This window comes from Epinephelus fuscoguttatus, linkage group LG5, assembly GCF_011397635.1.
Source record: "Epinephelus fuscoguttatus linkage group LG5, E.fuscoguttatus.final_Chr_v1".
Classification (NCBI taxonomy): domain Eukaryota; kingdom Metazoa; phylum Chordata; class Actinopteri; order Perciformes; family Serranidae; genus Epinephelus; species Epinephelus fuscoguttatus.
The window spans coordinates 26,280,162-26,300,577 of NC_064756.1; the positions used below are offsets into that span (position 1 = coordinate 26,280,162).

Here is a 20,416-nt window from a genome sequence, read left to right on the forward strand (position 1 = left end):
TAAACACTTAGCTGTGGCGAAGCCAACTAATCAATGACCTAACTGCAATCTATCACAACAATAACTCAGTAAACAGCAATAAATCACATACAACAAGTTAAACAGTCTTGCTTAGCCTGTAAAGCTGTGATAAACTATGCCCAGTTGTTACATTACCGATCCTTGAATGGATGGAAGAAAGAGTCACTTGGTGGTGTGCTGCGTTGTTAGCTGGCAGAAGAAGACTGGGAAGATGGTTCCAGGTGCAGTCTTGGTTGAGTCCTTTGTTCCAAAGGTTCTGATCCGAGGAAGCTGGTCGCTCGGGGTCCTTGCAGAGTTAGATGCTGGGTGCTAACTCACTTAGTTCCTTGTTGCTGGAAAGATAGTTGCAAAACCTTGTGTTTGCCAGAGAGTCTGTGATCAGTCCTCTTGCAAAGTTATTGTGAACACAAGATGTCTTCCTAAGATTGTCCTACACTTTTCTTTTAATGTGGTCTTAAATAAAGCAGATACAGAAATATTATAGATTAAGCAATAATGGTATTAATTATTATATTATAATTAGAATTATTTTCAGAAAGAACTCAGCACTACAGGTATGTTAGGATTTTTGTCTTTGTTATTTTAATTTAATGTAATTTATCAGCACATAAAAAATATTTGTAAAATCACATGATAACTCACCACAAAAGAAAGCAAAATGTTGAATTTAACCTTTTTGTTTACAGACCTTGGGTGTCTTAGGATTGAATTTAAATTGATAAATGTTTGTTCGTGCTCTCTGGCTTAAACAATATGATGAAACACATTGGCGCAAATATACCGTTCAGTTACATTGTAACCTTGGTACTCTGCTGTAGGAGATTATCTCCCCAGTAGGTATATCATAACTATGGGAATTATCCCCACCTGGGGTAATCAACGTGGAAAATTAATAATCTTTAAGACACACCACTTTATGTGGCCCGCATTCATGCGCATGCACCAAATGACCAACATTAATTGGAACGGATACCGAGCGGCCTTGAGGCTCACTCAGAGGACCAAGGGGGGAACAAGGTGCCCCAGGAGACAGGACAGATGCAGGTCCACAGGCCCACCTCCGGCATTCGAATGAGATGCTGCATTGTCTCCACAACCCACTGAGACAGCCTAGCCTTCAACACCAGGTGGCCTGGCACTGGGCCTTAAAGCAGACAAAGAGTTGGTCTGTCTTTCTAAACACTGCAGTGCACCCCACATATACCTTCAGGGCTCTAACAGGACAGAAATTTGAGTCTTCTTGACCCCCACCACCCTCCTTGGGGGGCCTGTAGGGTTGCAACTCCACTAACTGATTCAAATGAAAGTCTGTGATTACTTTTCGCAGGAAAGTGGGGTTTGGACGCAACATGACACCAGCGGACAACAGCTCTCATCCACTGACCGAGTGTGCATTTCCCCTACAACTTTAGCCGATGTCACTGCCAAGAGAAAAGTCACTTTAAGTGACAGCCACTTAATGCTCACTGACTCCAGAGACATGAGCTGCCCCTGGACCCAGCTGGGTTTGAGCCAGAAACTACTTCCTAGAGGGACGCAGCATGCTGCCAAGACCAAAACAGTAAAGTCATCTCTCTTTTTCTTTCTGCTCTCATGTCGACTCTGACAGGTGGAAATCAGTGAATCATCTGCAAGGCAGGTATCTCTTGTACAAGCAGCCTTGATAGCTGCCATCATACCTCTCAGGGTCGAAGGTGATTTTCCTGCCTGGAGCAGCCCCTGCAGGTACTGGAAGACCTCTGGGGCTGCACGTCACTGCATTGATCTGATTAGTTGTGCACCATGATGTAAAGAGCTCCCAGCAGTAAGAGTATGCAGCTCTCATAGATGGCGCCCTCTCAGGGGCCAGGCCCAAAGCTTGATGGCCTGCGGAAAAGATGGAGCAGGGCCCCCTGCGTCTGACTAAGAAGGTCCTGCTGGACCAGGAGCTCCCATGGCCTCCCGGCCAGGAGAGACCATGTAATGTGGGGCCAGGTTGAGGCCACCAGTATCAGCTGCACTTCCTCCCCCTGAACTCTTTGCAGCAGATTCAGGAGAAGAGTGACTGGGAAAAGCGCATACAGCAGGCCTTGAGGCCACTGGTGCACCATGGCATCAATGCCCAGGGCGGGAGTGTCCCACCCCATAGAAAAGAACAGTGGGAAATGGGCATTGTCGTCAAGTTGTGAACAGGTCAGCCACTGTTCTGCTGAAGCAGTACCAGATCTCTCCTACCACCTCCTGGTGTAGCCCCCAGTCCCCTGGTTCACCAATCCGTGCATGGCCCTGAGGGACAGGACCCGTGTCCATGCCCAGGTCCACAGCCTGTGTGCTATTCTGCAAAGGTTTGAGGAGCCCAAGCCCCCTTGCCTGTTGACATATGTTGCAACCACTGTGCTATCAGTTCTTACTAGCAGGTGATGACCTCGCAGACTCAGGAAAAAATGCTGGAGGGCCAGGTGAATGTCTCTCAGTTCAAGAGCTTTGATATGCTGGCCCTTCCAGCGGGCACACCAGACCCCACTGGTGCCCCTGCCCTTGTGGAGTGTGCATCCATACAGATCACCTGGCAACTCAATACCAAACAAAGCATTCTCAAATGTTGGCTGTGTCTTGCCACCACCTGAGGTCTGTACAAAGCTGCACGGTGACGTGCACCGCTGCCTGCAGTTGTCTTTGCAGACAGAGCCCAAAAATGAAGAGATGCTTCTGGACTGGACGCATGTGTAGAAGAGCCAATGGCACCACCTGCACTGAGGCTGCCATAAGACACAAGAGGCAGTGACACAGCACCAGCTGGAAAGCTGAAACTGAGAGAGGCAGGTCCTGATTGAAACTTGTCTCTCCTGTGACAGCATCACCAACCCAGGTCTGGCATCCAGCCACATGCCTAGAAACTGGGTTGCCTGTGCAGGCTGGAGACTGCACTTTTTCTCGCTGATGCACAGCTCAAGACCCTGAATGTGATCCAACAGCACAGACACTGCTCCTCTGTCGGTGCACATATTAGCCAGTTGTCCAAATAATTCAGTATCCTGAGACCCTAGCACCACAGAGGCCCCAAGACTGCATCCATGAAGGTACGGGGTGCCAGTGAGATGCCAAAACGGAGGACACAGAACTCAAAGTTTTTTTCCCTCAAAGGCAAACCTGAGAAACCTCCTGTGTTCCTCCCAGATTGGAATTTGAAAATAGGGGTCCTTGAGGTTGACGGTTCCGAACCAGTCTCCTACCCAGACGTCCTGCTGAACCCTGGGCACAGTCAACATTTTGCACTTCAAGGGTCTGAGGAACTTGGTCAGCCCCCCAAAATCTAAGACAGGCCTGAGTGTCCCATCCCGCTTCGGAACAAGAAAATAGTGGGAATAAAACTCTAGATATTCTCCATTCACTTCCCTGATGGCCGACCAGCACAAAACCTCCCTGTGCTGATGGTCTACCATGATAGAAAATGCAGCCACCCTCAGCAAAACAGGAGTGCTTTGGAACTGTTTACGAGGCTCCGTCATATCTTAAAGAGCTCATAGTGCCATAATATCCCACCAGAACACTGCGCTCTGAGAACGCAGGGTTACTCGTGGTCCCTAAAGTCTCCAAAAGTAGATCAGGAGCCAGAGCCTTCAGCTATCAGGCTCCTCTCCTGTGGAATCATTTTCCTGTTGCGGTCCGGGAGGTAGACACCGTCTCCACATTTAAGACTAGACTTAAGACTTTCCTCTTTGATAAAGCTTATAGTTAGGGCTGGCTCAGGCTTGGCTTGTACCAGCCCCTAGTTAGGCTGACTTAGGCCTAGTCTGCCAGGGGACCCCTTATAATACACCGGGCACCTTCTCTCCTTCTCTTTCTCTCTCGTGTCCTGTTACTGCATCTTGCTAACTTGGCTATACTGCATGTCACTAACTCGGCTTCTTCTCCGGAGTCTTTGTGCTCCACTGTCTCTCAGATTAACTCATATTGCAGCGGCGCCTGGATGGTGTGACGTGTGTGGTTGCGCTGCTGCCGTGGTCCTGCCAGATGCCTCCTGCTGCTGCTGTTATCATTAGTCATACTTCTACTGTTATTATACACATAGGATCATTGTCACATATGTACACTATCAAATATTAATATATACTTTCAACATATTGTACCACAACAGCCAGAATTATAATTATAATATTATTACTTTCATTAATGTTGTAAGCTACTGTCATTACTGTCTGTCCTGCATCTCTCTCTGTCTCTCTCTTTCTGTCTCATTGTGACATACGGATTACTGTTAATTTATCATGTTGATCTGTTCTGTACGACATCTATTGCATGCCTATCTGTCCTGGAAGAGGGATCCCTCCTCAGTTGCTCTTCCTGACGTTTGTACCGTTTTTTTCCCCCGTTAAGGGTTTTTTTGGGGTTAGTTTTTCCTTATCCACTGTGAGGGTCCTAAGGACAGAGGGATGTCGTATGCTGTAAAGCCCTGTGAGGCAAACTGTGATTTGTGATATTGGGCTTAATAAAATTGAAAAAAAAAATTTGATACCCCTGGGTCGTTGTTGAAACAACCCAGGGGTCTGCTCCCAGAGCCTCCCCTGTTGCCTGAAGGCAAGGGGAAGGCTGGGGGTGATGTTGCGTCACAACTGAGGTGTGGGCTTGTGCCCCTGGCCACTGCCACATCCTCTGCCCCATTTAGACTTTCCACACCATGCTGCATCCATCCAGCCATGCAGATCTTCCTGATCCCAAGCAGACTTAGGTTGCTTCGGCTGCTGTGGCTGAGGCCGCTGCCAGCCCTGACCTTGCTTCAAGGCACCCCACACTTCCTTGGCACAGTGATGGGCTTCCTGGCCCTGTTGAATCATCATGGATGTGTCAGGCCCAAATAAGACAGATGGCTCAACAGGCAGTTTAAGTAGATACGCCCCATCCTGCAGCATAGACCATGACAGATGTCTCCTGGCCACCCAAAAACCTGCCACAGCACTGCCAGCCGCTTCACCCTGCTCCCTCATGAGCATAGTAAGAAGTGAGGAGATGCGTTGTGGTTCGGCTATTAGATCTGTACAACAGCTGGCCAACCTGGTGGCACTGCTACTGGGACAGTATGGCACTTGTGTTTGCAAGCTGTGTCTGGACTGCCATGGTTCCCATGGTTTTCCCAACAAGCCATCCATTACTTTGCAGTTTCTACTTGGGCAATTCGCCTTGCCCAAGAGGGACTTTGACTGAGCCACCAAGACAGCCAAGCCTGATCCATGGGGGTCCAGTTTCATCATCGAAACGAGAAGCGGCAGGACCATTACCAGCTGGCAGGTCGAGTCCCAGAGCCAAAGCCCCTGGCCAATAATTTACAGAAGAAGAGGCACTGCTGGTCATGCTCCTTTACAGGCACCTGCTGCCCCTCTGAGGTAAACTCATCATCCTCTTGCAGCCCAAGTTTAAAAATGTCTACCTCTGCCTCTGACCCGTGGGAGGACTGGCTCCTATCCAACTCAGCAGAGGGCCGAGGAGCAAGGAAGTTCCCATTTGACACAATCTGCTCATCCCCTACTGATACTGTAATAGGGGAGAAGAAGGGTCACCAACCTAGGGCGCTTAGCTGGCTACAGGCCCTGACAAGGGGCTGTCAAATGAATGGCAATAGGCTTCCCTTTGCCTTGCAGACATGCAGAGGTAGTTCAAGCATGAATTTCAAGAAGAAGATTATCAAGAACGGCCAATGCATGTTCAGTTCCCAAACATAACTCACAGTTGTCAGGGCCATCCTCTACTGGCATATTGACATTACATGGGATAAAGGTGATTGGGACTGCACAGAATATCAACATGCTGGAGGTGATAAGTTTGGCTTCATTAAAATTATCATGTAGTTTCCAGGCTAGGACAGCTAACACAAAGCAAAAGACAGCCAGTAGGCCTATGTATCTGAGCATAGCCCAGATTCCGAAAGCTGAGCCTGATGCATACTCCAGGATGATTTTCTCATTGTATGTAGTTAGGTTTTTCATTGGAAAAGGGGGACTAAGAACCAACCATAAAGTAGGAATGTAAATCATCAGTTTCATCATGATACAATATTATGTTGATTCTTTGAAAAAAGGTTTGATATTTGCCAATTTTACACAGTCTGCCATGATACAGTTTTGATTTGATGTGTTTCAGAGGCCTGCGATCAATATGAGATGGAGCAGACAAGGAGCAGACAACGCACAATATGCTGATGGAAGTTGTTGACCCAAACTCACCAAAAATAGCCATAACCATATCAGATTGTGAGCAATTGTTGCCCGTGTGAAACACTGGGTCCAGGCTACTTGAAAGGTGGAATTCCACATACACAGCCATGGGTACTGAAGCACGTGTCGTGGATCTGATAACCGAGTTTGATGCCAGGAAGCAGCTCCGTGCTTTTGTTTGTCTGTTTGATGGTAAAAACCATTGCACGTGTGAAACGCAGCTCATGGAGGACCATGCTGCACAGACAATGCTCAAATTAATAAGTACAAGTCACAATCGTAAAAGAAATACCCCTAGAAATGCATACAAATACTTTAACCCTATGTGCCATAGGCGTTTTTGGGGTATTTTTACTGCCTTTACTTTTAAGCTCATATCACAGTCATTATAAAGGCTAGATACACATGCTATATCTTGTTTTTTTCAGGTCAATCAGGGCTATCCAGATTTGCCATTTGTCATTTCATGTCCTTCTATATGCCTGCATTTTATATTAATTTTTATATCAATGAAAAAAAACAAATCAGTGTGACTAAATTCTTACATTTTTACATGTATCTCAGCATAGCAAGTTGGAAGAAGACATATTCTGCCATATATGAAGAGGTGAGACTCTCTGGAATCTGGCAATATAAGAACCATGATGCTGGAACATTCTGTCACTTCACAGCTGTCCAAAACATGTGGTTTGTGCCAGGCGGACATGATTGCCAGTATTTTTTTATTATTGCAAGAAATTCCATTGACTCATTCACAAGTCAAAAATGTGTTTTATCTGAAAGAAACATGCAATATTTACATCTAAGATCATAGAAAAATAGTCAACCAAGTGCAGTGATGTCCTCCAAGATAATATTTGCCACTTTGTTTGCAGTAAACAAAGTTTGTTGTTGTTTTTCAGTTTCAGTTATATATTGGGGTGACATTTTGGGCATTGGGGGACACTCATGTCCCCCTCAATGTATATGGTGACTACGGCCCTGTCAGCATGCATAATTAGGCTGCAGTTGTCCTTGTCATACAAAGTTTCATGGAGTGTCAGCTGGACAGTATGGAGATATTTGCATCTTGAAAGCTGGACTACAAATGTGGATAGACAGGGAGAAACACACGCAAGCCTAAGACGTGGTAAGATACGATATTCCTCACTATATGAAGTGACTGATAACAAGATCTGTATAATGGATTTTGAAGAAATTCGTCAGGTTTTTATTTTGTAGACAATACATCTGTATTTATAGCATGATGGGATGACAGCACAATGATGTGTGTGGCATCACTGGAAAGCTCTGCTCCTGCGCTTTCATGTGATATGCGTAGCATTTCTGTGCGAGCCTGCATTCACGAGTAATCCATCCAAGAGTAATGTGTGTGCAGAGTTGTATGAAAGCTCTGTTATTCATCATTTTAGTGTAACTTTATCATTTTTTTTCACTATGAAAACATTGGACTACCGACAAGTGCTTGGTCTTGTCGGAAAGCTACAATTTCGCTGTTTCACGTGATATGCGTGGCTTCTCGCTATGACGCACGGTCGCGGAGAAGGTGTGAATTTGGACGCACAATGCGTCGTTCGGCCCATAGGGTTAATTCAAAGTTGTGGACCGGCACTGATACATAGACTGCACTGCATCTGTGGACCAAATACACATCAAACAGATGTCTGAATACCAAATTCAAAACACAGGACTGGATGTCAGTCGACAATTCCCATGGACCGTAATGCACATATTGGTTTAATCCTGTTTTAAATAATGAAGACATGAGAATATTATTCGAATAATTTTGATTTTTTTTCTTTTTTCTTTTTTTCGGCCCATGAAAAAATATTTTGTACATTTTTATCAGGTCCCCTGAGGCCAGGTTGCATGGGGCGGCAGGCTAAGCAAGGTACTCCAATGTCCCTCTCCCCAGCAACGCTTTGCAGCTGGAGCTGTGAGATATTTTATCTCTCCAGTGTGCTCTGGGTCTACCCCCTGAGGCCTCCTACCAGTTGGACGTGCCCAGGAAACCTGTTAGAGGAGGCACAAAGGAGGCATCCTGATCAGATGCCCGAACCATATTAATTGGCCCTTTTCAATACGAAGGAGCAGTGTCTCTACTCTAAGCTTCCACTAGATGTCTGAGCTCCTAACCCTTTCTCTAAGGCTGAGCCCAGACAACCTACAGAGGAAGCTCATCTTGGCCGCTTGTATACACAATGGCTTTGTTTTGGTCACTACCCAAAGTTCATGACCATAGGTGAGGCTCAGAACGCAGAAGGACTGGGAAATTGAGAGCTTTGCCTTCAACCTTAGCTCCCTCTTGACTACGACAGACAGTGCAATGCCCACATCACTGTTAACATTGCACCAAACCGCCTGTCTTTTTAAAAAGACCCCAAGATACTTAATCTCCATTGATTGGGCAGTTACCCTCTCTCTCAACTCAGAGATGCTGGTGGGACCAGACCTCGCAACAGGTCACCAATTGCCAGGAACTTGTGGTTCAAAAGATCAAAATGGCTATCAGAAATAATTAGTGAATATGAATAATCATTTTTGATTATGTTAAATATGTGAGTTAATTTACAATAAATCGCCTTGTGTGGCATCAATCCCAAGACGTGAAAAATTATAGCTTGTGAATGAAATCTCATAAAACGCAGCAAATACATGCAACAGACAGCAAACATTTATTGACAACATTACAAAGTCAAATACACCAAAAATAAACACTGCTAATACATACAACTTTGACAAATTTGAGTTTGTGTTTTTGTGTGTGTGTGTGTGTGTGTGTGTGTGTACTGTATGTTGTTCTGTATGTATGCAGATGATGAAAAAAAAAATTTGTTAAGAAGACAATAATGTTAGAAAGGATATTCACAAAATGGTACTATAAATATGAAATATTTAATGTAATGCATGTGTTACTATGTGAATCAGCTAGGTGAAGACTGTGTTGAATGTGCACATCATAAGCTTTATACTGCTGCCATCTTAACTGTTTCTAACCCTCAAATGTCGATTGAGTTTTATTCATTAAATGTTTCTTGGTGTTCTTCTCTGGCTTAAACAATATGATGAAACACTTTGGAGCAAATATACACAGTATTAGTCCAAAACTGGAGGCCAGAATAGCAAATATCTCCACAGCCACAGTAAACTTCCCAGGAGAGCTGACATATGCTGGGATAAAGGTGATCCAGACTGCACAGAATATCAACATGCTGAAGGTGATAAGTTTGGCTTCATTAAAATTGTCAGGTAGTTTCCGGGCTAGGACAGCTAACACAAAGCAAAAGACAGCCAGTAGGCCTATGTATCCAAGCACAGCCCAGAACCCTATAGCTGAGCCTAATGCACACTCCAGGATGATTCTTTCTTTGTATGTGGTGAGATTTTTCATTGGAAAAGGGGGACTAAGAACCAACCATATAGTACATATTAAAACTTGAATGAATGTGAAGAATACCACAGTCATTCTTTGCTGTGGAGGACCAAACCATTTCATCACATTACTGCCTGGGAGTGTGGCTTTGAAGGCCATTAACACTACAATTGTTTTTCCGAGAACACAAGACATACAGAGGACAAAGGTGATCCCAAATGCTGTGTGGCGCAGCATGCAGGACCACTCAGAGGGTGGTCCAATGAAAGTTAATGGACATAAGAAACATAGAGTCAGGGAGAGGAGCAGCAGGAAGCTCAGCTCAGAGTTGTTGGCCCTGACAATCGGGGATGTCCTGTGATGATAGAACACAGCTGCTGTTATAATGGTAAGACAGGCGCCACCAACTGAGAATGCAGCCAGGATGATTCCTAGGATTTCGCTGAAGGAAAGAAACTCTACAGGCTTGGGGAGACAAGTGTCTCTCTCTGCATTAGGCCAGAACTCCTTGGGACAAGGGAAACAATCAGGGGAATCTGAAAAAGAATAAATGAAAATGAGATTTTAAGCAGTGTCATACAATGTATTTGATGTTGTACAGTGGATATGCATCGGGGAACAAAGTACCTGTAGCAGTGCTTATCTCTCCTTCAGGACACGGTTTACAATCATAACAGCAGATGGGTTTTCCTTTCTGCAGCACTTTACGAGTTCCTGGAGGACAGCTGTCAGTGCACACTGACACAGGCACCTGACACATAGATAAAAATAGACCCACAAATAATCATGTGTGCTACAAAGCTCAGAGGATTAAAGGATAGGTTTAACGTTATTATGTCTGTTAGATAAAGTACTCACATGCCACTATGGGCCGTATCGACTAAAGGTTTGCGTGTATAAAAACGTGTGCAAACTCATTGCACGCGCAAAAAAATGTACAAACTGATTTACTAACAGTGCACACTAAGGGTTGCGTCTTTCAAATGCGCAAAATAGCTTGTCTGCATCCAGTTAGTACTTTTGCTGCAATGAATATGCAGTATGGGGCGTTTACACGCAATTGTGCGTGTGCTGGGAGGAGAAAATGTAAATATATTAATTTAGCACACGCAGCGTGATTTATCAAACCTGAAAGTAATTTTGCTCATAGAAACTGTATCTATATTTAACACATGTCAAAGGGAGGTGCAAACGGTTTGTATGCGTAATTGCGCACACATGGCTGCAGTTATTGTTGCAAGAAGGAGACATCGAAACGATGAAAGAAGATGCAGAGAACCTATGTTTTACCCTCGTGTGAATATTTTTGGAATGAATGAGGAAACAATCCTAAAAATGTGTCTTGTATGTTTTCTGAAGCCTATAAGTTACCTCCGACCGCGGCAGCGGTCACAGACCACTGCTGAAAATTATACATTTTGATACATACAGGTAGGCTATAGTACGCATATTGCAAAACTCTGTAAAAGTACACCAAAGCATACATTTTTGTTTCCAAATATTTATTTGAAAACAAAACCATTCATACGGTCAATAAAAAACCATTTTGTTGATAATAAAAAACGAATGTAATCTCAACAGTGATCGCGCCAGCCGGCGGGACTGTGGCTGAACTGCTTCCAATGTTCATTCATTCATTCAGTCGCAAGTTCAATGTGTGTGTGTGTGTGTGTCAGAGAGGAGGAGTATCAATAAAAAAAAAAACGTTTCCACTAATTATTTCGGTGTTTATTTATTTTATCCTTAAGTTTTTTTTATTAAAATGCGTAATATATCGAACAATATTAAAGACCAAAAATTTATCTAATTTATTATTGTAGAATGTATTTAGCAAAGCCACTTTCAACTGGAGACACGGCGCAGGAGCAGCAGCGCAGCAGCAAAAAACCAAACAAAAAAAAAAAAAAAAAGACAAATAGCTAGTGTTAGGCCTAATTAATTGACATGAGACATTGGAGAGGTTGTCAGTCCTATCTGTCATATTTTTTTTATTTTTTCATAACTTCTCGGAAATTAGGCCTACTCAAAAATGCATTTTTGTGTGCTTCTGAGCACACAGGCAGCATAAACAATGAAGTTGCATAACGGTCTGGCAGACATTGCTGCGCTTGGAGGGGAGCTGTAATCCTGGCGGTCCTAGTGATATAGTGTTCCTTTGTGAGACAGTCAGGTCATCTACCAACACCTCTAATTCCATAGGGTCGAATTTCACTTTGCGCTTTCTCTCCAAACTCGCCATGCTGCAAACCATAAAACACGCAAAACCCTCATTTAAATAGGGTGTCTCCAACACGTTTGCACCTGTTGTCATTTACGCAATCACTCTTAGTAAATCACCCGCAAACCACGGTTCAGCCCCACACGCAAAATTCTAGATTGCGCAAGCAAATTAGTACACACAAATTGGGATCTTAGTAGATCCGGCCCTATGTGTACTGAAAGTGTATTTGATCACTGTGACCATTTCTCCTGTTGGTATTGGCTGTGGTTATTTTTCAAGGTTACAGTCATTTTAGCACTAATCACCTTGTTGTGAACACTTATTTGGAAAACAAAAACATGGAATTTCATGATAGAAACACTATGACTTTGGTAGGGATGTCTTCACAGCCAGGATGGACAGGAGGAACAGGAAACAGAAACAAATCTACCCTTTGAAATGTAGATATGTTAATTCATTACTTTTGGGCTCCTTACTTGTGTGCCGCCTTCCACCCAGGTGAGCTTCCTGTTGATACTGAACTCCTGGCCCGCTGGCAGTGATGCATCATAGTGTCCTACTGTCACCGACTCAATACTGCCACTCTCAGTTTTTTGCCAGTTAACCAGCTCGTATTTGGCCACAGGATCCCCGTTGGCATCAAATGACACATCATAACCATTTTGGGAAAAATTTACTTTCTTTAGCTGCATAAGAACCTGTGAGGATGAAGTAAAGAAATAAGAAATTAAATGTTATTAAGTTTTATATTTTATGTGACAAAAGATCAGTAATGGCTAAAACAATAACATTTGGGTGTTAACTTATTTGTCTTGTTTTGACTGACCTCTTTGGGCTCTGTCTTTGTGAATTTGTCACACTGAGCTGTAGAATTAGTTTCCTGACACACTGCATTGTGAATGGCATGAGCTATTGCATAAACAGCCTTGTACACCATGTTAGTGATTCGCAGCTGAGATGTGTCAGTGTACAGGCTTTGGATTGTCTGTATGTCTTCAGTTCCATCACATACACTTTTATCTGTGGCTGCACCTGAAAGAACACAAACGTGGGTTATATCTCATTTTATGCATCAGTATTGCATAAAACATGCTTACTCTACAGTATATGTCAATGAATCATTTTGCACACATCTCAGTTTCTACTTTTTCTTTTTTGAAATCATTGTAATTTTAGTTTTGTCAACCCTATTTGTTGTTTTTTTTTACCTTCATGTATTCCATCTTGAGCTTACAACCATACGCCATTAGACAATACGTGACACTTATAAATGTTCACCTGTTTTAATGCATTTAAATTGAATGAATGATGAATCATCCCAAGTAAAGTACGAGTTTGCATCTCTACTAAGCATTGTGGCATAGAAACTGTCTATATGCAATTTTCTCACTTTTCTTGAGCCTGCAGTTGAATGCATCCTCCCAGAACTCAGTAAGCACTGGAGAGGCAGCCACTTTAGAGGGAGAGAGATCCAGCAAGAAGTCTCTCAGACCTGGGATGACAGATTTCTCAATGGCAAATCCAATGGCTCCAGCACAGAAGCTGAACCTCAGCATGTCAGGGTTGGTTACCCAGGCCTCACTGCCGATCCACTGGCGAGGTGGAGAAGGCTTGAGTGACAGCTCCTCCAGCAGGATCCTCATGTCTCCAGTGGCTGTAAATGCCACAACAACCATAGCTGTTGACCTGGAGAGACATTATAATGATTTTTTTTTTCAACATGAAGACAGACATGAGAGTTGTTTTAATATTTGGTCCCACTGACTGTATGTTTTTGACGATATCAGCAATACATATGACAGAAATAAATGATAAAAATGATAAATGGTCAATTTGAAACTAATAAAACAATCCTCCATCATATACTAAAAAGAACATTTCATGTGGTGTTGTGTGCAGTAGGCCAGTGTCACCACCAGGAACAAAAGCACAGTCAGTGATGTAGAAACCTGCGGATAACATCAGCCACTCTCTGGATCCTGCTGCGTGGGTGGGTCCGATAGAAAGATTCTGAGTATTCCACACAGATTCCCTCTCTGTGTGCTGCGTCCAGGAAAGACGCCATGCCATTATTGCCATAGTCTGAATCTGACCTGACAGCACCTATCCATGTCCAGCCAAAGTGTTTTACCAGCTTGGCCAGAGCGTCAGCCTGAAACTGGTCACTAGGGATTGTTCTGAAGAAAGTCGGGTACTGCTGCTTATCTGACAGACATGCACAAGTGGCAAAGTGGCTCACCTAAATGATAACAACAGTGTACTTATTTAACAGGACAGACAAAAAAATCAGTACTGTATATTAGACACACAATTTTCCAGAAATCAGAATATTTACTTGAGGAATGTTAAAGGACCCAATGATGCGGGAGATGCTGATGGATGGTGTAGACCCAGACTCAGCAACGACAGCCATCACCATACCAGACTGTGAGCAATTGTCACTGGTGTAAAACACTGTGTCCAGGCTGCTTGAAAGCTGGAATGCCACATGCACAGCCACAGGCACTGAGGCACACGAGTCGTAGATCTGATAACCGAGCTTGATGCCAGGAAGCAGCTCCGTGCTGTTGTTAATCTCCTCAGTGGCGAAAACCATTGCACGTGCAAAGCGCAGTTCACGGGAGATAATGCTGCACAAACACTCTTGACATTGTTTAAACTTGAAAAGGACACTTCATAATTTTAACAGACATTCATAATAAAGGAGAGCTTCAAGTCAGTATCTGACTGCTGCACTTGCAGCTTTGAAACAAATACAGACCTACATCAAAGAGTTGCCTGGACACCAAAGATTAAAACTATAGATATATATCAGTCAAAAATTCACAAAAATTGTGGATTAAAAATCATCAAGTTAATCTTATGTCTTTCGTAATTATTTACTTATTTAAATTTATATCCTTTTAATAGGTACATCACTTATTAAACACACCTAAACTTTCAGAAAACACTAATAACATTCAATTTTGCATATAGTCTACTATTCTTTGCTATTTTTGTGAATATAATGCCTTAAGTTCACAATGAAAATATTGCATTGTCAATGACTGTGAATGCATGTAATTTTAGTACAAAAGCTCTGTGGCACAATTGTCAGCTCAGCATGCAAATCAAAGTATTTTCATCCCCACACACACTAACATCCTCTTATCCCCCCACTTCTCACTCTTACTCACCTCCCTGTGCACCTTAGTGGCTCAGGCATGGTGGTGTAGTTATGTTTCACTGTTTGCATGTAGTCATGTATGGAGAAAACACCCCCAATAACATAGTCACCATCCACTGAGAAGGCAGGTAGACGAGTGGTACCCTGAAGCTTACACTTCACAGATGAAGCCTCAGTGTTGAACCCAGCCCCAGTCCTAACCTCTGTAAACCCAACCTTTTGTTTCATATGATACCCAGTAACATTCAAAGAAAGAGTTGAGTTCAGCTCACCCAAATGAAGAGACAGCATCAGGCCAATAAAGAGAGCCGAGATCTCCATCCCTCAACTCTCTGCATGTGATCATACTGTGTGTTGACATTGGTTGATATAGATTTTCAGACAAAATCTTCCCTCATCCTACTTTACGTCAGTTTACAATACAGCAGAGAGATAATGCTCTTACCCAATAGTTGATGAGCTCTTGTCCAAGTGTTTTCTATGGGCTGTATGTACAGAATACAGTAATCTCTACTAGTCCATGTCTTTTTACTCCTCTTGCAATGTTATCATTGTGAACACCAGATATCTTCCTCAAGTTGTATTTTTTTTGGTCTAGTTTTTTGTTTTTGCTTGCTTTGTTTTAGCTCATATTCCAGATAAGCCTAACAAATGGACACCTTTAATGGGGTGTATGTGTGGCTTAATGCTGTCTTAAATAAAGCCAGTACAGAAATATTATGGAAATAGCAATAATGGTATTAAAAATTAAAGAAAGAAGTCAGCGCCACACATTTATGTTATGATTTCTGTCTTTATTAATTGAATTGAATTGAACAGAATTTATATTGTCAGCACATGAAAAATATTTCTAAAAATAACACAATAACAAACCACAAAAGATAGTTGAAAAATTAAAATCTTGAATTGAAAATAATTTTTAGATCTTCATATTCATGCCAACAAGATGGAGACTAAGTTGAATTTGCACATTATGAGCTTTATACTGTTTGTTGCCATCTTAACTGTTTCTAACTCTCAAATGTCTGAAGATTGATTTTTATTCATTAAATGTTTCTTGGTGTTCTTCTCTGGCTTAAACAATATGATGAAACACTTTGGAGCAAATATACACAGCATTAGTCCAAAACTGGAGGCCAGAATAGCAAATATCTCCACAGCCACAGTAAACTTCCCAGGAGAGCTGACATATGCTGGGATAAAGGTGATCCAGACTGCACAGAATATCAACATGCTGAAGGTGATAAGTTTGGCTTCATTAAAATTATCAGGTAGTTTCCGGGCTAGGACAGCTAACACAAAGCAAAAGACAGCCAGTAGGCCTATGTATCCAAGCACAGCCCAGAACCCTATAGCTGAACCTAATGCACACTCCAGGATGATTCTCTTCTTGTATGTGGTGAGGTTTTTCATTGGAAAAGGGGGACTAAGAACCAACCATATAGTACATATTAAAACTTGAATGAATGTGAAGAATACCACAGTCATTCTTTGCTGTGGAGGACCAAACCATTTCATCACATTACTGCCTGGGAGTGTAGCTTTGAAGGCCATTAACACTACAATTGTTTTTCCGAGAACACAAGACATACAGAGGACAAAGGTGATCCCAAATGCTGTGTGGCGCAGCATGCAGGACCACTCAGAGGGTGGTCCAATGAAGGTTAATGGACATAAGAAACATAGAGTCAGAGAGAAGAGCAGCAGGAAGCTCAGCTCAGAGTTGTTGGCCCTGACAATCGGAGATGCCCTGTGCCGACAAAACACAGCTGCTGTTATAATGGTAAGACAGGCACCAACAACTGAGAACACAACCAGGATGATTCCAAGGACCTCGCTGAAGGAAAGAAACTCTACAGGCTTGGGGAGACAAGTGTCTCTCTCTGCATTAGGCCAGAACTCCATGGGGCAAGGGAAACAATCAGGGGAATCTGAAAAAGAATAAATATAAATGAGATTTTAAGCAGTGTCATACTATGATGTTGTACAGTGGATATGCATCAGAAAAAAAAGAATACCTGTAACATTGCTAATCTCTCCTTCGGGACACAGTATACAGTCATAACAGCAGATGGGTTTTCCTTTCTGCAGCACTTTACGAGTTCCTGGAGGACAGCTGTCAGTGCACACTGACACAGGCACCTGACACATAGATACAAACTTACAAATAATCAGGTGTGCTACGAAGCTCTAGGACACATTTACATTTTTTCAAGTTTTTCTTAAAAAATTCTCACAAGCCAATATGTGCACTGAAAATGTTTTTGGTCACTATAACCATTTTCCTCTTCGTGTTGGTTGTGGTGATCTCAAGGTTACCATTTTTTAGGACAAATTGCTTCACTGTGAGCACTTGCTCAAAAAAGACAAACAGTGAATTCCATGATAAAAACACTGTGACTCTGGTAGGGATCTCTTCACAGCCAGAATGGACAGGAGGAACAGGAAACAGAAACACATAGGATCACCCAAGTTGACATGTAGATATGTTAAACTGTTGCTTTTGGGCTCCTTACTTGTGTGCCACCTTCCACCCAGGTGAGCTTCCTCTTGATACTGAACTCCTGGCCCGCTGGCAGTGATGCATCATAGTGTCCTACTGTCACCGACTCAATGCTGCCACTCTCACTTTTTTGCCAGTTAACCAGCTCGTATTTGGCCACAGGATCCCCGTTGGCATCAAATGACACATCATAACCATTTTGGGAAAAATTAACTTTCTTCAGCTGTGTGAGAACCTGTCAGAATGAAGTAAAGAAAAAAGAAATCGAATACTATTAAGTCAAATTAATATTTTATTTGATAAAAGGTACGTTATAGCTGAAAAATAACATTTGGTTATTAACTTAGGCTATTTGTTTTGTTTTGACTGACCTCTTTGGGCTCTGTCTTGGTGAATTTGTCACACTGAGTTGTAGAATTAGTTTCCTGACACACTGCATTATGAATGGCATGAGCTATTGCATAAACGGCCTTGTACACCATGTTAGTGATTCGGAGCTGAGATGTGTCAGTGTACGGGCTTTGGATCATCTGTATGTCTTCAGTTCCATCACATACACGTTTATCTGTGGCTGCACCTGAAAACACACAGAGATATGTTTTTTAGCCTTAAAAATTACAATATTATTCCATCTTATGTGTTTTTTTTTGTTTGTTTGTTTTTTACCTGACAAGCATGACTTGTATCTAAATTTATGGAGTAATATCACATTGAACATGCTTATTTTAAGTTACATGTCAAGGAATTGTTTTGCATATGTCGCAACTTTTTTTTTATTTTTTTTGCAATGGTTGGAATTTTAGTTGTGTCAGCTTTATATTTATTTTTTTCTACCTTCAGGTACCTGACTTCTTTGTTTTCTATCTTTATTCAGCTTGGTGGCCTTGAAACTGTCTATATACAACTTCCTCACTTTTTCCCAGCCTGCAGTTGAATGCATCCTCCCAGAATTCAGTAAGCACTGGAGAGGCAGCCACTTTAGAGGGAGAGAAATCCAGCAAGAAGTCTCTCAGACCTGGGATGACAGATTGCTCAATGGCAAATCCGATGGCTCCAGAACAGAAGCTGAACCTCAGCATGTAAGGATCAGTTACCCAGTCCTCACTGCCGATCCACTGGCGAGGTGGAGAAGGCTTGCGTGACAGCTCCTCCAGCAGGATCCTCATGTCACCCGAGGCAGTAAATGCCACAACAACCAAAGCTGTCGACCTAGAGAGACATGATGGTGCATTATTTTGTTTTAACATAAATATAAAATTAACATTTCTTCATATGCAAAAAGTTAGTTAACACAAACAGACATGAGAGTTGCTTTAGAATTTGGTCTCACTGACTAAATAATGAAAACGATAAATGGTCAATTTGTATGTTGTTTTGTGTGCAGTAGGCCAGTGTCAGCACAGGGATGAAAAGCATAATCAGTGATATAGAAACCTGCGGATAACATCAGCCACTCTCTGGATCCTGCTGCGTGGGTGGGTTCGATAGAAAGATTCAGAGTATTCCACACAGATTCCCTCTTTGTGTGCTGCGGCCAGGAAAGACGCCATGCCATTATTGCCATAGTCTGAATCTGACCTGACAGCACCTATCCATGTCCAGCCAAAGTGTTTTACCAGCTTGGCCAGAGCGTCAGCCTGAAACTGGTCACTAGGGATTGTTCTGAAGAAAGTTGGGTACTGCTGCTTATCTGACAGACATGCACAAGTGGCAAAGTGGCTCACCTAAATGATAACAGTGTAATTATTTAACAGCACAGACAAAAGCAAACAATACAAACAAACAAAATCAGTACTGTATTTTTAACACACAATTTTCCAGAAATCAGAATATTTACTTGAGGAATGTTAAAGGACCCAATGATGCGGGAGATGCTGATGGATGGTGTGGACCCAGACTCAGCAACGACAGCCATCACCATACCAGACTGTGAGCAATTGTCACTGGTGTAAAACACTGTGTCCAGGCTGCTTGAAAGCTGGAATGCCACATGCACAGCCACAGGCACTGAGGCACATGAGTCGTAGATCTGATACCCAAGCTTGATGCCAGGAAGCAGCTCCGTGCTGTTGTTAATCTCTTCGATGGCAAATACCATTGTACGTGCAAAGCGCAGTTCACGGGAGACAATGCTGCACAAACACTCTTGTCATTGTTCAAACTTGAAAAGGACACTTCATAATTAAGACAGAAATACATAAGGGAGAAAAACAATTCATGGTTATGAGCAATAACTTATTGCTGCATGTGCCTCTTTCAAACAAATACAGACCTACATTAAAGAGATGCCTGAACAACAAAGATTAAAACACAAGAATAAATATCAGTCAAAAATGCATAAATTGTAAAGTATGGATTAATAATAGTCAAATGAAGCTATAGTCTTATGTAATTATTTATGTATTTCAATTATTATCTCAATAATGTATATATATATATATATATATATATATATATATATATATATATATATACATATATATCACTTAACACACCTAAACTTTTATAATAAACACAAAAATCATTCATTTCTGCATATAATCTACTAGTCTTTACTATTTTTGTGAATATAATACCCGCAGTTCATACAGAAAATATTGAATTGTCACTGATTGTGAAAGCATATATTTAGCTTCTTTTAAAGTGTTTGGTACAAAAGGTTTGTGGAACAATTGTCAGCTCATCATGCAACTACAAAACGTTTTCATCTCCACACAGACGAAGATCCCCTTATCATCCATTTTTTCCTCTCACTCACCTCCCGGTGCACCTTCGTGGCTCAGGCATGGTGGTGTAGTTATGTTTCACTGCATGCATATAGACATGAATGGAGAAAATGCCCCCAATAATGTAGTCACCATCCATTGAGAAGGCAGGAAGACGAGTGGTACCCTGAGGCTTACACCGCACAGATGAAGCCTCAGTGTTGAACCCAGCCCCAGCT

The 20,416-nt window shown here is 42.4% G+C and overlaps 2 protein-coding genes across 2 annotated transcripts; both read right to left on the bottom strand.

Moving 5' to 3' along the window:
* Positions 1–5,272: 5,272 nt before the first annotated feature.
* On the bottom strand, positions 5,273–15,077 carry LOC125888993 (extracellular calcium-sensing receptor-like). Its single transcript, XM_049576653.1, has 9 exons — positions 14,980–15,077; positions 14,139–14,433; positions 13,753–14,042; positions 13,194–13,489; positions 12,630–12,835; positions 12,280–12,501; positions 10,210–10,333; positions 9,207–10,118; positions 5,273–5,529 (listed from the first exon to the last, which is right to left on the bottom strand). The coding sequence occupies exons 1-9, from the start codon at positions 15,036–15,038 to the stop codon at positions 5,273–5,275; spliced, it is 2,661 nt and encodes an 886-aa protein (XP_049432610.1). The 5' UTR covers positions 15,039–15,077.
* Positions 15,078–15,986: 909 nt separating this feature from the next.
* Positions 15,987–20,379, bottom strand: LOC125888878 (extracellular calcium-sensing receptor-like). The gene is made up of 8 exons (XM_049576511.1): positions 20,231–20,379; positions 19,310–19,604; positions 18,907–19,196; positions 18,386–18,681; positions 17,844–18,049; positions 17,486–17,707; positions 16,988–17,111; positions 15,987–16,900 (listed from the first exon to the last, which is right to left on the bottom strand). Exons 1-8 carry the CDS (start codon positions 20,335–20,337, stop codon positions 15,987–15,989), a joined length of 2,454 nt encoding a protein of 817 aa, XP_049432468.1. The 5' UTR covers positions 20,338–20,379.
* Positions 20,380–20,416: the final 37 nt, after the last annotated feature.

What these genes read in the sequence shown, in the direction of transcription:
- LOC125888878 (XM_049576511.1), bottom strand. Translation starts at nt 20,337, where the DNA reads ATGGATGGTGACTACATTATTGGGGGCATTTTCTCCATTCATGTCTAT. An exon ending in CAACTGCAGGCTGGGAAAAA is followed by an intron (nt 18,050 to 18,385) that starts GTGAGGAAGTTG and finishes GTGTGTTTTCAG; the next exon opens with GTGCAGCCACAGATAAACGT. An exon ending in GGGTGGAAGGTGGCACACAA is followed by an intron (nt 17,112 to 17,485) that starts GTAAGGAGCCCA and finishes TCTATGTGTCAG; the next exon opens with GTGCCTGTGTCAGTGTGCAC.
- LOC125888993 (XM_049576653.1), bottom strand. Translation starts at nt 15,038, where the DNA reads ATGCAAACAGTGAAACATAACTACACCACCATGCCTGAGCCACTAAGG. An exon ending in GTGGCTGATGTTATCCGCAG is followed by an intron (nt 13,490 to 13,752) that starts GTTTCTACATCA and finishes ATGTCTCTCCAG; the next exon opens with GTCAACAGCTATGGTTGTTG. An exon ending in AGAGATAAGCACTGCTACAG is followed by an intron (nt 10,119 to 10,209) that starts GTACTTTGTTCC and finishes ATTCTTTTTCAG; the next exon opens with ATTCCCCTGATTGTTTCCCT.